Source organism: Lindgomyces ingoldianus (assembly GCF_010093535.1).
Source record: "Lindgomyces ingoldianus strain ATCC 200398 unplaced genomic scaffold BDR25scaffold_10, whole genome shotgun sequence".
In the NCBI taxonomy this organism is placed as follows: Eukaryota; Fungi; Ascomycota; class Dothideomycetes; order Pleosporales; family Lindgomycetaceae; genus Lindgomyces; species Lindgomyces ingoldianus.
The window spans coordinates 420,460-437,303 of record NW_022985171.1 but is presented as its reverse complement, the minus strand read 5'-3'; the positions used below and the strand labels follow the sequence as shown (position 1 = coordinate 437,303).

The window sequence follows — 16,844 nt, the reverse complement described above, 5'->3', positions numbered from 1 at the left end:
TAGTAAGTTAATTAAGGCTGTTATGTTGTAGTTAAGTTAAAAGTAAGCATATAGTAACTAAAAGTGTTTAAAGGGGAATTAGTCTATGTTTTCTTTAAGTTTATATTAGAGCTTATGTAAAAAGAAAAGTAGGTTTTTCTATTTTCTATTAAACAGCAGGGGATTAGGGAGTTAGTTAGATTTTATTACTAAGTTAAAAAAGTTACAGGTTATAGGCAGTGTTAGGCAGAAAAGAGTTAAGCTATCTCTAGACTTCTAAGTAGGCTTTAAGGCTAGTAAGTTCTTAGTTTCTACTACTATAACAGAAGTTAAGGCAGAAACAGACTACTTAATAGCATAAAGCTGTTCTTTAAAGTCCTTTTAAAAAGCTTTAAAGCTTGCAACGTAGTAGCTTTTTTATAGAGTAAGCGCTTTTTAGAAGGCTTCTTAGCTTACTTTAATAGCTTAGAGTTATGTAAATACTAAGCTTATTAGATTAGATTTAGAGGCTATTCTTAGCTAGAGTTTTAATATAATGTAATGTTATAATTATACACAAGTAAGGTTATAAAGCTTTACAGAGGTCTAGTTTAATTACTATGTAAGGTATTATAGTAGGTACAAGATGTTATGTAAGGAACAGAAAAGTTTAAAAGGAAATTAGTAATTAAATACTTAGCTTAGAAGTCTAAGCGCTTTAGGTATAAATTAAGCCTATTCTAGGTTTAGTTAGTGTTAAGGCAGTTTATGCTTAAGTTTATGTCTGTGTTGTGTTGTGTTTGTGTCAGACGTGCACTAATAATACTCCAGTACGCGTCTGATACGGTTATGTCTGGGATCCGGGGAGGATACCGTGACAGTCTATTACTTTTATACTAGTTAGCTTTAATCTTATAGTATTTAATAGCTTCTTTAAAGGCCCTAAAACTGCTTATTAATAGCTTGTTTATATGTGTAAGCGTTTTAACATTAGAGGCTAGTAAAAACTTAGCTATTAGCAGCATCTCTAAAGCTCTTAGTTTAGAGATTATTTAGATGGTCAACTTAGGATCTACTTGCGGCTAGATGCTGTGCGCTACACATCTCAATTGCAGCTGCATCATCTAGGCTCTGTAGTCGGTGTGGTCTCAAAGGACGACTGTCGCGTCTTAAGGAGGCTAGGTGGCTATTTTGTATTAATAGAGGCACTAAGACTCTTAATTGTTAGATTAAAGCACTGTTTCTAGGCTTCCTAAGATAAATAATAGGTTTTAGATATAATGTATAGGATAATAATTAATTGTATTAATTAATTAATGTTTCTTTTTCTTTTTTGTCTGCTCTGCTTGTGTTGCTTAGCTTTGTTTTTCTAGTCTAAGTCCCTCGCGCACTAGCCCTATGCGCGACTAGCTGCAACATGCTGCAATTTGCAGCAACATACTGTTCAAGCTTATTGCTTGTACTATGTAGCAGCTTTTGTCCAGCGTTCCTCCTGTCTTGACTGTAGGTGCGCATATCTGACAAGTATCTAGACTGTTGTCAGATTGAAGCACTGTTTCTAGGCTTCCTGAGATGAATGATGGGTTTGGATATGATGTATGGGATGATTGATTGATTGTATTGATTGTGTTCATTTATCGATCCTTTTTCTGCTCTACTCGTGTTGCTCGGCTTTTTGTTTTGCCGATCCGAGTCCCTCGCGCACTTGCCCTATGCGCGACCAGCTTGCAACATGCTGCAAATTGCTGCAAATTGCTGCAAATTGCTGCAACATGCTGTAAAATGCTGCAACATGCTGCAAAATGCTGCAAAATGCTGCAAAATGCTGCAACATACTGTTCGAGCTTATTGCTCGTACTATGTAGCAGCTTTCGTCAAACGTTCCTCCTGTCTTGACAGTAGGTGCGCATATCTGACAACTGTAACGCTGCTGCTGTGTACAGACAATAACTATATATAAAGTTATTTAAAAAATAATAAATAGCTAATATACTAAATAACTTTTATAAGCTAATTTTATAGCTAACTTATAAAAGCTAAGTAATAAGCTAAATATTTACTAACTATACTTATACTTAAAACTTTACTTTAAGCTTTAGATAACACTTTATAAATATACTAGGCTAGTTTATACTAATATAGCTTAGATTATACTTAGTGTGTAAAGAATTAGCTATATTAGCTATAGCTACTAGCTAAAAAAAAACCTTATATATATAGCTTAAGTATATGCTTAATAATTACTTGCTTTTTAGTATTACTTAGCTTTTATAAGTTAGCTATAAAATTAGCTTATAAAATTATTTAGTGTGTTAGTTATTTATTATTTTTTAAAAGACTTTATATATAGCTATAGTATGTTACTTTAAAAGTGTTATGTTTTATTTTAAAGCCTAAAGTATAAGCTATATTTAATATTCTTTTAGTATGTCTAAGTAGTGTTGTTAGAAATACATTAGTATAAAAAAAGTAGTTTAGTAGGGTCCTAGTAAAGTAAGCAGCTTAAGTGTGTAAGCAACTTGCTTGTAAAGTGTAAGGCCGGATGTCCTAGAACGGGCCAGTATGGCCTCACCTGACCTGTTTGGAGGTCGTATGACCTGTGCTTCGTATATAAGCATGAATCCTGACAAGCGAAGCTTGGCAGCGATTCGTCTCTCTTACAATACACTCCTATCTTTCTCCGAAAGCTTGCTCTCAGTGCTATCCGTGCTACTTACCATCCCATCTTTACATAAAGTATGTTATAAAAAAAGTTTTTTTTAACTTATTATTATATATATATAGCTGCTATTACTTAAAAGAATATCTAAAGTAGGTTTTAAGTAATAAGGCTTATACTATATAAACTAGCAAAAGTTCTTTCTATTATAAATTCTCTTATATAAACTCTAAGTTCGATAAATATAAAAAAGTTTATATGAAAAAGCAAGACTTTTTAAAATTTTACTAAAGTAAAGCACTAAGCTAAGCTTTTTAAAAACTAGCATAAGCTTTATATAAATACTTTTTGATTCTAAATAAGTATTATAATTTAGTAGCAAGTTAAAAGTTATAAAGTAGTAATACATAACATAGTAATTCTAGCTACTAAGAACAAAGCACTTTAAGTTAAAAATAATTAGCAGAAATAGAAGGAAGCTTAACACTATACAGCTATTGCACAGGGAGGTATAATTACTATTTAGGGGGGCTAGGATATAATACGTGAGCGGGAATTAGTAGAGCAATTACAGGAGGAAGCGCATTATGTAAGGCCAGGATGGCGCTTACGTGTAAGGCCGAGATGGTGCTTACTGTAAGGCTGAGATGGCGCTTACGTGCGACAGGTATATATACTATTCTGCACCCGAAAATCAACGTTGGTTGATTATTCGTACCTTTTGGTTGTATTGGCGGAGTGGTGCGGAGCCCCGTCCTTACACATTAGGCCTAGCTTTGTACAACGCCTGCCAGGGCTTAAACACGCGCACTAAGCAAGTGTAGTATATATAAATTACTTAAACATACTACTTATACATGCCTAAAGCGCTAGTAAACTATTTAATACTATATATATGCTTCTTTCTATTTGTTGTTGCTAGGTAGAATTGATAATATTGTACAGGTATATGGGCCAGCTCGCTTGTCAAATACGTTACTTCCCTAATCTTCGTAACCCTTTTGGCTCAAACACAGAGACAGCCGATACAACGGACATATGTCTACCGCATCTTCTCCTCCTCCTGGGGGGCCACGCAACCTCCACACGCTGCATGGCGACGTGCTCCACGAAGTCTTGCTCTTATCACCTGATCGAAAGTCTCTGCGCCACCTGATTCTCACGCACCCGGCCATCTACCACGCGTTCAAGGCACGACGCCGCCTGATTCTTAGAACCGTCTTCAAAATGGAAGCAAGCTTCAGTCCCCTGGACATGGTCGCCGTGGATTTATTCCTAGTCCGGCTACAAGCCAAAAATCTAATCGATGGAGCTGTACTCCGCGAAGCACTGTGGCCTCGGTTCGAGCCTCTACTGCCAGCTTTATTCCCCTCTAGATAGGCCACGGCACTCCTAACCTGTTACCACTCATCGAACCTGAAAGATGATGCACTCGTATTCACGAAACGAACAATAATCCAGCTACTGGATCATGCTCTGCCGCCCACCCGGGAAGCTCGTACGTTCGCACGGGCTGCCATTCGGACGTACGTGGCTGCCAATCTCGCTGAGAACGCGCTTCGATTTCAGGAGGTTTTTCTACGTCGGCTTGATCCGCGATCACCCGAACACAGTTTATGGGCCCAAGAGCTTGTCATCAGGCTCCGGGCTATCAAAGGCCCAGAACAAGCGCTGCAACTGCAGCGCAGCAACTGGGAGCTTTACCAAAGGACCCTCGGACCAAATAGCGACATTACTTTGGACTGGGCACGTTCAGTTGTTCATGAACATCAATGTGCGGGCGATCACCAGAAGGCAATTCTCTTCCACCAACCAGTCAGAAACTCTCTGGATCCCACAACGGCGCAGTATGTCGCGTGGTCACGACAGCAAATACAAATGCTGAAGAAGTTAGATCAGATTGAAGAAGCTCTCTTAGTCATGGGGGACGTCTGGCGCCATCTTCAACCTGATTCAGGTGGCTACAGGGCATAGGCAACGCAACTCAGTGCACAATACGAAGCTGTAGGACGAGCCGATGCTGCAGTTGCGGTTTGCGAGACTGCTTGGACAGCCATAAAGACATCCCTAGATCGCTTACCCAATGACAGAACCTGGAAATATCACGCCCATGGAGCTGCACTTATGCTTGCCAAAGCATATCGCCGAAACAATCGAAAAGAAGATGCCATATCTCTTGAAGCAATATCGAAATCGCTTCGTACATCATAGTCCCAGATGTTTCGCCATTTCTTCGAAACAGGAGCTCTTATTCTTCCTTCTATATCAAACTAGAGACGCATAGTCCTCACACACAAGTTTAGTGGTCGAGTAACAAAGAACTCGGGATCGTATTCCAAAGGTTCCGTGCTTGCGTTTTGGAACGAGTATCTTGCAACCAATGATGCCAACACAACACGAACTTCATGCAAGGCGACATGGGATCCTGGACATCCCCGAGAGCCTGCTGCGAAAGGGATGTAAGCCGAAGGGTGGCGGTCTCGAACTGTGCTGTAGTTCCAACGATCGGGGTCAAATTTCTCCCCCTCGTTCCAATGCGTGTCGTTGGTCTGCATGTGCGGAAAAGATGCTATCATAACCGAGTGCTGTGGCAGATGATATCCGCCTGGCAACACTACATCCTTGTTCGCTACTCGAGCTGCTTGGAAGGATGGGCTCATGTCTTAACCTTGATAAATGGCCTCCTCGTCGCGCCTGCGCTCGCCGCCCAGATTTGAACGTGGTGTAGAGCCGCAACCTTAACGGAAGTAAAATGCCTGCCTCAACGGCTTCTGAAACCTCCCCAACTTCTCAAATTCTTCGTACTTGAACCCTCTCACAATCGCATACCCCACAATCGTATGATACTGCTTGTCCTCCGTCTCCCGAATAACCATCGGAAATTCCGTATTCTTCAACACAACCACCTTATCTCCCATTTGGATATCGGTGACTCCCTGGCAGCCTATCCCCGCAAGTCCAAATTTTGTGTCGAAAAACGTTCGCCCGGAGAGCCACGTCGCGTGTTCATATGACTCGCGATCAAACGCCTTTTCATCGTGGAGGAACATCTTATGTGCCAGGATCTGGGGCTTGTCCTCTTCTAACTTCGCAGTTGCGGTCTCCACCGTGGCCATGAGAGTATTTGATGTCGTCTGTCCAGCTTCTAATACGGTCTTGTACTCCGAGATCAACGCCGAGACCTCGTTGTCGCCGGGAAACTGGGCCGCAAGAGATTCGAAATACTGGCGCGACTCCTCGACTATCATCTGACTCAGTGTCATTTGTCTCTCGTGATCTTCCGTAATAGTTTTCTTTATTGTGTCTTGATCTACGATTTGTTCATCTCGATATTGTAGGTAGGAGTCATCGGTTGTACTGGATCTATTTTGGGTGGACTTAGGGAAGGACCGGATGGCATTAACGAAGCTCAGGACAAGTCGCACTCTCATTCTAACTTCCTCCTCGTGCTCGCATGTTGTGATGTGATGCTGCAATAGTTCGTAGCAGGGTTCTATTTTCGTAGCTATACCCGACTCGTTTCTGGGAATCCAATCCGGAGAACTTCCACTATTTGTGGGAGCTATGATATCCCGCAACTTGGTTGAGACAACAGATGTTTGAGATGCGCTGAATTGGCAAGGTAGACTTGGCTTCCTCAAGTGTTTGATCTGACCTAAGAGGTTTTGGTAGTCGAATAATGCAGCGCCGAATAGATCTGTGCTGGAGTGATTGGTTTTCTCCAGGAATAAGCGCATTGTTGAAAGCCGGGTACTTATTTGCGCGAAGGCCGAAGCAATTTTCAGGTGCTCAAGCATCTGGATACTGATCGGGATCCGGGCCTGAACCGAAGTAGGTACGAAGTCTTTGGAAAGACCTCGTAATTGCTCCATTAAGTTTTCGCACGTGGAGATATGAGTTTTATAGGCATCCTTTACTTCGTTGAAGAAAGGGTCGAAACTTGATTTGAGGATATCGTACTTCTCGAATACATTGAAAGGCGGCAACTCAAAAACTATGCTTTCCATGTCTCGTTTGACAATGGGAGAAACCCATTTTCGTATCAGATCTCTAGTGTGAAGCATCGGCAGTGCTGTGAACACTGGAGGGGACTTTCTGAGCAACGCCGCACTTGGGATGGCAGCAAAGATGTTCTCGAGGAACCAAAGCTCCCGGACAGTGTTTGGCCAATCAGGCTGGTTGATGGCATATACGTGGTTTACGGAGTCTAGCATATATCCTTCCATAGCCAAAACGCCATCCCGAATGGCGAGTGGGCAGGGTGAACTTTTCTTCAACTTGCCGTAATCAAACAAGTTGTGCTCTAGCATCGCTGCCTCTGGTATTGGTTTGGTAAAATCCGGGACCCAGGAAGGCATGCTAGGAGAGAGTCTGTAAGGATACCACCAGAAGACTTGCTGCCATCCATCGATAGCCAAAACCCAGGTTGCAAGCTTGTGGAAAGCAGTCTCGACAGACTCCGAATAGTTGGGAGCGAAAATAGCTTGCGCAATTGGGTCCAAGAAGGAACGCATACCATATATCCTGTCTCGAGGGTTGGTGCACCTCAAATTTACCTTTTTTAGAACGCCCCTTGGTAGCCACAGGTGAGCAAAATCAGGTCGATTTTGAGCTGAACGGAGCGTTAAAACACTGTAGACATGAAGTATCTGCCTCATAATGGGCTGCCATGACTTTTGAACGTCAAGGTCGAGTTTGAAGTCCCCGGCAAACGGGATAAGATGCGTTGCGATATTCCTCTGGAGCATTTTCCAGTCCCTAAGTAGAGCGGACGCTTGAATCGAGTTGCGCCCAAGGTGAAATGTCGGATTGGTACGTGAAAGGCTATACTCTTGCTGAACCCAGATCCGGTTCCACCATGGCAGAAGACAGAAATGGACGTAAGCTTCGAGTAATTCTCGTATATCTCTCTCACCCGGACCAAAGTCTTCAATGGCCTTGTCAACCGAATCTTCTTCATGAAAGTTCCGGTTGAGGAAGGAGAAGAGCGCCAAACCGCCGGCGTTTGGCTCGCCGAGATAAACAGCGACATGTTGCGCGGACCTGTATATTTCGACCATCATGCTAATCTGGATTTCTTTATCTTTGTTGTCGTTTTGGTTGATACACAGTGAATCCACCCATAGAACACGAGAGCTCTCTTGCATGCGTAGAGCTTGAAGAGCACGATAGAGATTTGGGGTTATCTCCATATTCGTGCCCTCAATTTCGATGAAATAGTTGGTTTTGGCTTCCATTTCCCCCCACACATATGATAAGGCTTCGTATACTGGGCTCGACGACAGATCCACGCAAAATATTGTAGCTTTCAACTTAGGACCCTCACCAGGTAAGAGTGCCAGAAGGCGTATACTATTTCCAGGTTCAGCGAGTCGAAACTTTTGGTAAAGCTTTGCGACTACTGACTCTGGCTCGTGCGGCAGCATGTCATGTTCACGAAGTGGTGCAGTTGGTACTCCGGCCAAACGCAAGATTGCGCGTGCGTGCTCTATAAGCTCAGATTGAAGATCGTCCTCGGATCCGGTCTCACCAAGCTTCCACTCCGGCAATTCCAGATTCGAGAACCCTAAGAAATGAAAAGTCAGAATTGAGCGTTGGGATAATACTTGGACGAAGAATGTTGAACTGGCTGACCTTTTGGCGCAAAGAAAAGACCGAGTAATATCGGCACACTGACACTGGACCATGATTTGTACCACTTGAGCCTTTGTACAGGTGCCGCCTTTGCCTTCACTTCATCAACGTGCGCAGGGAGAGAATCGCTTTCGTAAAAGTAGACAGGGTTGCGAAACTCTCCGAGCTCTTCGGGTTTCCCGAGGCGCTCCCAATAATCCACAAATGAAATGATGGCCGCTTGTGTAGTTTTCTGGTCTACGAGTCCGCGGAGCCATAGGCCGACTTCCTCCTCATCGTCAATACCTCTGGCAGAAGCTTGGGCTGTGTCTTCTACTCCAACAACATAGAATGCATGACCTGCGCAAGTGGCCGTGATCGGTTTCTCTTGCTCGGTACGCGCTATCCACTTTTTATAACAGCCGTCGCACACAAACAGGAACAGACACGACTTGCAAGCAAGCCATCGAGTTCGCGGTTTGATCTGTTTCTTGCAGATGTCGCACGATCCGGAGTTGGTTGGTTGTTTGAATGCAAAGGAGGCATTCGCCGCATCGTTGCTCCACAGACACATCAGCCCCAACGCCCAAATAGGGCCTCGTTCAACTTTCAGTATCCTTTCGCATAGCTGGGCGAGCTTAATGACGCACTGGTGTCGTGGGCGGTCATTCCGAAGCGGCTGCTGATAGAACTGTTGAAGATAGCTGAACGATAGCACCTTACTCATCGCAATAGTTGTAGTATGGGTGTCCCCAAGTGCTTTACTGTAGCTTTCGAACACACGCTCCAGCACGTTAACCGCCTCATCGTGGAATTTTCGCTTTCTCAAATCAAGCCCTAGTCGATACAGCACACACATTTCAACATCCATTTCAGTCCGAAACAGCACACGCATTTCGATATTCGTATCAGTTCCAAGCTTCCGAGAGCCTTCCGCGACTCTTTCAAGCAATATGAGTGCTTCTTTCAATTTCCCACTCTGGATATACACATCTGTCAAGTTGAAGGAAGTCGCAATCGTGTCGCTGTGGATGCGTCCCGCTGTCCTCTCGTCGAACACCAGCGTTCGCTGAAGCATGCTTTCCAGTTTTGTGCTTTCCCCATTTTTTTGATAGAAGTCGCTTAATTTCCGAAGGGCATATGATAATTGTGGACTATATGGGCCATACGTCTCTTCGACATCGCTCAGCTCTTGCAAGCACGTCGCTTCGTCTGTCACCACTTTGGTCGTGCCAGAGACTGCCGGTGGGGAAATACTTCTATTTGCTCGTAACGAGAGCGCGACTTTGAGCATCATCGCCGCGAACACCCCCAAAAGCGTGACTGGGAATAATTTCTGGAACACGGTTGCGAACCTGCTTCGGAGCATTTTTCTGATCATGGTTGCAGGAGGGAGGCACCGGTAGCGAGATGAAATCTTGCCTGGCTTTTGCAGAAAGCATTGAAATGAGGGTAGAGAGGCTGGGAAGAAGAGAAAGGGGATGCCGTGCGTCACCTCATCTATCGTATGCAAAAATCGGAGTATTTCTTGGCGACATCTCAACATTCACGCGCGCCCGCGTTTCGTTATAGAAAACGCGACTTTGGGTAAATTTAGCTATATACACCTGCAAATTCTACAGTGACTAGTTAGTAGAATTGAAGCTATAAATATACCTATCTTACTTTGCTACAGCAGCATAGCAGCTTAGCGTTTGTTACGATGGTCTGGTTGGGCCACCGGAAACACCACCAAGGCCAGCCCCAACCCCACGCAAGAAGGATGGACCGATCCAGATCACATGACAAGGATGGATCAGATGGGGTGCTTTATAAACCTAAGTTAAGTATATGCTTTAGAATAACTAATTTAAAAAATTTTGTTAATTTTTATAAGTTAGCTAACGTACCTAACGGGTTAGCCAGCCACTTTTGCTAAGCCCCTACTAAAACCACCCTATTCTAGCGCAAAACAGCCTACTTTAGCCCTGTATAGAGCAATACAACATAAGATATTATTTAAAGTCTACTTTTACTACTTACTTATATATATATAAGTTATACCTAGTCTAATTACACTACTTATATTACCTTTAACTTAGCTTACTTTCTTTAGTGTACACTTATGTTTTTAGCTTTTTTTTATTACTACACACTTTAAACTTTTTTAAAGTAGTTAGATAAGCCTTATTCTTAACTATTATAGTCTTTTTTACTTAAATTTACTTTTTTTATATAATCTATGTGTCACGGTATCCTCCCCGGATCCCAGACATAACTGTATTAGACGCGTACTAGAGTATTATTAGTGCACGTCTAACACAAACACAACACAACACAGACATAAACTTAAGCATAAACTGCCTTAACACTAACTAAACCTAAAACAGGCTTAATTTATACTTAAAGCGCTTAGACTTTTAAGCTAAGTATTTAATTACTAATTTTCTTTTAAACCTTTTTATTTCTTACATAACATCTTATACTTACTATAATACCTTATGTAGTAATTAAACTAGACCTCTATAAAGCTCTATAACCTTACTTGTGCATAATTATAACATTACATTATATTAAAACTTTAGCTAAGAATAGCCTTTAAATCTAATTTAATAAGCTTAGTACTTACACAACTCTAAGCTATTAAAGTAAGCTAAAAAGCTTTTTAAAAAGCGCTTACTTTATAAAAAAGCTACTATGTTGTAAGCTTTAAAGCTTTTTAAAAGAACTTTAAAGAATAGCTTTATATTATTAAGTAGTTTATTTTTACCTTAACTTTTATTATAGTAGTAGAAACTAAGAACTTACTAGCCTTAAAGCTTACTTAGAAGTCTAGAGATAGCTTAACTTTTTTCTGCCTAACACTACCTATAACTTATAACTTTTTTAACTTAGTAATAAAATCTAACTAACTCCCTAATCCTTTATAGTTTAATAGAAAATAGAAAGACTTACTTTTCTTTTTATATAAGCTTTAATATAAATTTAAAAGAAATATAGACTAATTTCTCTTTAAACACTTTTAGTTACTATATGCCTACTTTTAACTTAACTATAACATAACAGCCTTAATTAACTTACTAATAAATAAAGATATTATTAACCTAAATTAATTTATAGCATTTTTATAAGTAACTTATAGAGACCTAAATAAAAAGTTAATAGCCCTAAGTTACTTAAACACTTTATAATAAAAAAAAAAAGCTTTACTTTACACTTTACTAAGTTCTACTAACTTATATTTAATATAGGCCTAAATAAGATAGGTTTAATTATAGCCTTATATAACTCCCTCTTAACTAAACTATAACATGCTATAGTAGAAGAACCCCTTCTAAATAACCTTAATATGTATGCAAACCTAATTACTACTTATAATAATAACATAAAGTTCCTTTTTATATAAGCTTTAATACGCCTCTAAACTAGCGCAGTTGCAAATAAAAACTCTAATATAATAAAAATTAATTTAAATTATGCTCTAGTTAGTTCTAAAAAGCATAAAAATTATAAAAAGAAAAGTTAATACTTTAAGTATAGTAAGCATAGTTATATTTTTTAAAACTACTTTATTCCTTTTTTTTAAGTCTACGCAAGTAGCGCTGCTAGTACTTATTAAAAATTCTTACTATTTTAATCTTATTTTTATAAGGGCTTTAACTTATATTTAAGCTTTAATCTCTTTTACTACTCTTAATGTAGCTGCAGCTATAGCAGTAGAAGCCTATAAAAAGGCTTGTTTTAGGGCTAAGTTGCCTTTTTAAGACTAATTTAACACTAGATCTTTGCTAACTTATAAGCTAAGTCCTCTACTAATAACTAAAAGTACTAAGTTAATATTCTTATATGTTTATAATAAAAAACTATATTAGCTTTAATATAAGCTTTTATTAACTTAGAAGTAAATAGTATAAGTTACATTAATAAAAAACTAGCGCGTAAACTAAATCTTTAATTAATACTACTTACTTAAATAATTTACTTAACTAAATTTAATAGAAAACAACTTAAAAAAAGTTCTATCTTTTATACTATAACTATTATAATTACTTACTAACACTATAAAGAGCAGATTAAGCTCTATGTAATAAACATAAGATATTATAACCTAATCCTAGAATAACTATAGCTATATTAGTATAAAGTTGCTTTTAATTACTAAAAGTAAGTTTTAAACTTTAACTTTTTCTAATGCTAAGATATATGCTTACGCTTACACCTAAATAACACTTAAATAGCACTTAATATAAAAGGTTTTTAAACTTACTTTTTAATAACTTAGAAAAAAACTACTTAAGTAAAGCTAATAAGCTAGGCCTTTTACTAAAATAAGCTATATAAAATAATTTAATAACTACTTAAACTTAAAAAAAAAAAAGCTTTTAAAAAACCTTTACTTACCTAATTTAAACATAAACTAGGACTTAAACAGTAGATAGACATCTACTATATAGGACCTACTTTATTTATAACCTTAGCTTAATAACTAGATTATAAAATCTACGCAGTTATAATTTCTAATATAGACTAAGCTTTAGCTCTCTAAAAACATACTAACTTAAAAATAATAGTCCCTTAAAACTACTATAACTTATTATATGTCTTTTTTTAAAATAAGTTTAATAAGCTTTTAATATAACATCTATATAATTACTAAATAACTCTTAAGCTTAGTAAACAACTTAGTTATAAGCTACTATATAAAATGTTACTAAATAAATTAAAAGTGCTTTAAAAATACTTTAATAAAAACCTAAAAAAAAGGTTTATTTAAGCTAGCTTCTTACTAGTAGTGTTACTTATACTATTTATAAAGAAACCTAGAGGTAAGCTTTAATTCTATGTTAACTACTAAAGACTAAACACTATTACTATTAAAAACTAATACTTAATTTTTTTTTTATAGAAAACTCTAAGCTAACTAAGCAAAGTAAAGTATTTTATAAAGTTAGATATTATTACTGCCTTTAATAAGCTAAAAATAGTAAAAGGTAATAAGTAGCTAACAGTGTTTTAGACCTAATATAGACTATTTAAGTACCTAGTAATGCCCTTTAGCTTAGCTAACACACCTAGTACTTTTTAACATTTTATAAATAACTTACTCTAACCCTACCTAGACATATTCTGCACTATGTATATTAATAATATTCTAATCTACAGTAATAGCCTTTTAGAGCATAAACAGCATGTACACCTAATGCTAAAGGCTATAGAAAAAGCAGGTCTGTAACTTAACATAGACAAATGCAAGTTTTACTAATTAAAGGTTATATATTTAGAATATATAATCTTTATAGATAGCATTTAAATAGACCTTATTAAAGTTTAGACTATGCTAGATTAGTAATACCTAAAGAATGTAAAGAATATTTAAGCTTTTATAAAATTTACTAACTTTTACTAATAATTTATTAACAACTTTTTATAGCTAGTAAGCTTTATAATTATACTTACTAAAAAAAAAGTTTAATTTAACTTTAACTTAAATTACTAATAGTTTTTTAACTAGCTAAAAAAAGCCTTTACTAAAGCTCTAATACTCTGCTACTTTAACTTTAAACTACTAATACTTATAAAAGCTAATGCCTTAGACTATGTAGTAGCAGGAGTTTTTTTCTAGACTAAGCTAGATAAGACTATTAGGCCTATTATATACTTCTTAAAAAAAATAAGTCCTATAAAAAGTAATTATAAGATCTATAATAAGAAATTACTTACTATAGTACACTGCTTTAAATAATAGCAACCTAAACTAAAAAGTGCAGCGCATCTAATATAGGTCCTATCTAACTATAAGAACTTATAGTACTTTATAACTATAAAATAACTTAGCTACTAATAAGCTTGTTAGTTTAAATACCTATTTTATTTTAATTTTAAGATTACTTATTATCTTAGTTAAGACAGAGGGAAACTAGATGCTTTTATAAAGCAATTCTAAGACATCTCTGCTTAAAAAGAAGTATAAAAGGCTTAACACTAAACTCTACTCTAACCTAAGCTATTTTTAGACTTTAACCTAAATAAAATAAATTAGATAATTAATTAAATTATTACTAATAAGTATTTAAATAATAAATTTATTTAAAAAACTTTAGACCTGCTCTAAAACAGCGCTAGTTAGTTAAAAAAAGTAACACTAGCTAACTATAAAAACTAAAATAGTAAGCTATATTACTATAACTAACTTATAATTTTTAATTTTAATAAACTAAGAATTAAACTACTTTAAATTATACATAACTTGCCTGTTAAAGGATACTTAGGCAGAGAAAAGACTCTTAACCTACTATAGAGAGAGTACTACTAGCCCTGCATGTTCTATACTGTATGCTAATATGTATTATGTTGCTATACTTACTGTAAAGTAAAGGCTTTTTAAGAAAAGTATAATAGCCTACTTAAACTACTTCTAATCTTTAAATAAGCTTAGAAAGACATATTAATTAATTTTATTATAAACCTACCCCTATTTAAAGGGTATATAAATATTATAGTAGTTATTAATTACTTAACTAAGTATTAACACTTAATACTATGTTCCTTTATAACTGCCCCTAATATAGCCTAGTTATTCTACTAATACATATAAGTTTACTATAGCCTGCCTAACATAATTATATTAGATAGAGGTACACAGTTTGTCTTAGCCTTTTAGGATAAACTTTATAAACAGCTTTAAATTATTCTTTATCTATCTACAGCTTTTTACCTAGAGACTAACAGCTAGACTAAGAACATAAACACTATAATAAAATAAGTCTTATAAGTGTACATAAACTACTAGTAAGATAACTAAGTAAAATAGTTAGCTATAGCATAGTTTAAAGCTAATAACATAATATCTAAATTAACATAAGTATCCCTGTTCTTAGCAAACTATAAATACTACCCCTAAATAGAATTTAAACTACTTATAAATACCCTTTAACTAACTTATTAATCTATATAAGTAACAGACATAAATAGACTTATTAATAAAATCTAAAATATATCTAAATATGTTTATAAAAAGCTTATATAAGCTTAAGCTTTTTAATAAGAGTACATAAACTAATTCTAAACTTCTGCCCTTGCGTATGCAGCTAGCAAGAAGGTCTAGCTAGACACTAGAAATATTTAAATAAACTAATAATTAAAAAAACTTAATTAGAAAAACCTTAGCCTTTTTACAGTAGCTTATATAGTTTTATTACACACTTACTAATTAATCCTACCTAACAGCATAAAGATACACCCTGTGTTCTATGTATTATTGCTGCGCTAAGCAGCCTCTAAATCTAACTATCTACCTAAACAGCTAAACCTGCCACCTAAACCTATTATTATAAACAATAAACTAGAATACATTATAGAAGACGTTAAATAAATTTAGTTTAATAAAAAGAAATATATCTATAAATACTTTATAAAATAGACTAGATACAACAAACTGTTGTAGGAACTTACAGAAGCCTTATAAAAAAACTCTGTAGTAACTTAATTCTATGCCTAATACCTATCTAAACTAAACCTGTACCCTAATAAAGACAACTTAATGCTAGAACTACTAATGTAAAGGATTCCCTTCCTAATAAAAGGGGGGGTACTGTCACAGTATCCTCCCTAGATCCTAGACATAACTGTATTAGACATGTACTAGAGTATTATTAGTGCATGTCTAACATAAACACAACATAATATAGACATAAACTTAAGCATAAACTGCTTTAACACTAACTAAACCTAGAATAGGCTTAATTTATACTTAAAGCGCTTAGACTTCTAAGCTAAGTATTTAATTACTAATTTCCTTCTAAACCTTTCTATTCCTTACACAATGTCTTGTACCTACTATAATACCTCACGTAGTAATTGAACTAGACCTCCGTGAAGCTCTATAACCTTACTCGTGCACAATCGTGACACTATGTTATATAGCAGCCTTATTTACTACTTAAAGCTTTATAATCTTTTTTTACACTAACACTAGCTTATGCGTAATAATTACTACTTTTTTTAAAACCTTTTTAAAAGCTTTTACTGTAAATATTAGTAAGCTATTTATATGCTTTTAAATTTTTACTTTTATAAGCATTAATTATAACTTAAATTTAAGAGTATTACTTAAGGTTTATAACTACTAGGGCTTATTATTAATAAGTAGTAGTAGTAATAAAGTATAAAATACTACGACAGTTTATAAATGATCTGTAAAAGCAAAGCTTGCTTAGAGCAATAGTTAGCACATTAAGGTAGGTGTAAGGCTAGATGTCCTAGAGCGGGCTAGTATAGCCTCCCCTGACCTGTTTAGAGGTCACATAACCTGTGCTTTATATATAAGCATAAATCCTAATAAGCAAGGCTTAGCAGTAATTTGTCTCTTTTATAATACACTTCTATCTTTCTTTAAAAGCTTGCTTTTAGTGCTATCTATGCTACTTACTATTCTATCTTTATAGTGTAACGGCGCAGGCAAGACAATGGGTCCGAATACGGTGGGAGTCCACTCAGAGGCATATGGGAGTGCGTGGGGACTCTGAACCTGGGAATGCCATTGACACCTATAGGCCTTGTACGAAAGGATATCAGAAAACTACCGAGCTAGCTACGGGGGCGAGGTGCGACTAAATACATGAGGGAATAGGGGTAA

General features: G+C 36.5%; 4 protein-coding genes across 4 annotated transcripts; 1 reads left to right on the top strand and 3 right to left on the bottom strand.

The window, feature by feature from the left end:
• Window positions 1-1,082: 1,082 nt before the first annotated feature.
• On the bottom strand, window positions 1,083-2,678 carry BDR25DRAFT_353032 (uncharacterized protein; the record flags this gene model as incomplete). The annotated part of the gene is made up of 3 exons (XM_033695095.1): window positions 1,083-1,105; window positions 2,513-2,594; window positions 2,625-2,678. The coding sequence occupies 3 exons, from the start codon at window positions 2,676-2,678 to the stop codon at window positions 1,083-1,085; spliced, it is 159 nt and encodes a 52-aa protein (XP_033549551.1).
• Window positions 2,679-3,217: 539 nt separating this feature from the next.
• On the top strand, window positions 3,218-5,080 carry BDR25DRAFT_353031 (uncharacterized protein; the record flags this gene model as incomplete). Its single annotated transcript, XM_033695094.1, has 6 exons — window positions 3,218-3,244; window positions 3,285-3,355; window positions 3,634-3,931; window positions 3,998-4,574; window positions 4,626-4,827; window positions 4,921-5,080. 6 exons carry the CDS (start codon window positions 3,218-3,220, stop codon window positions 5,078-5,080), a joined length of 1,335 nt encoding a protein of 444 aa, XP_033549550.1.
• Window positions 5,081-5,340: 260 nt separating this feature from the next.
• Window positions 5,341-5,644, bottom strand: BDR25DRAFT_302421 (uncharacterized protein). Its single transcript, XM_033689789.1, has one exon. The coding sequence runs from the start codon at window positions 5,533-5,535 to the stop codon at window positions 5,356-5,358; it is 180 nt and encodes a 59-aa protein (XP_033549549.1). The 5' UTR covers window positions 5,536-5,644; the 3' UTR covers window positions 5,341-5,355.
• Window positions 5,645-7,401: 1,757 nt separating this feature from the next.
• On the bottom strand, window positions 7,402-8,043 carry BDR25DRAFT_283237 (HET-domain-containing protein; the record flags this gene model as incomplete). The annotated part of the gene is made up of 1 exon (XM_033688033.1): window positions 7,402-8,043. A coding segment is annotated over one exon (642 nt), but the record flags the coding sequence as incomplete, so codon positions are not given.
• Window positions 8,044-16,844: the final 8,801 nt, after the last annotated feature.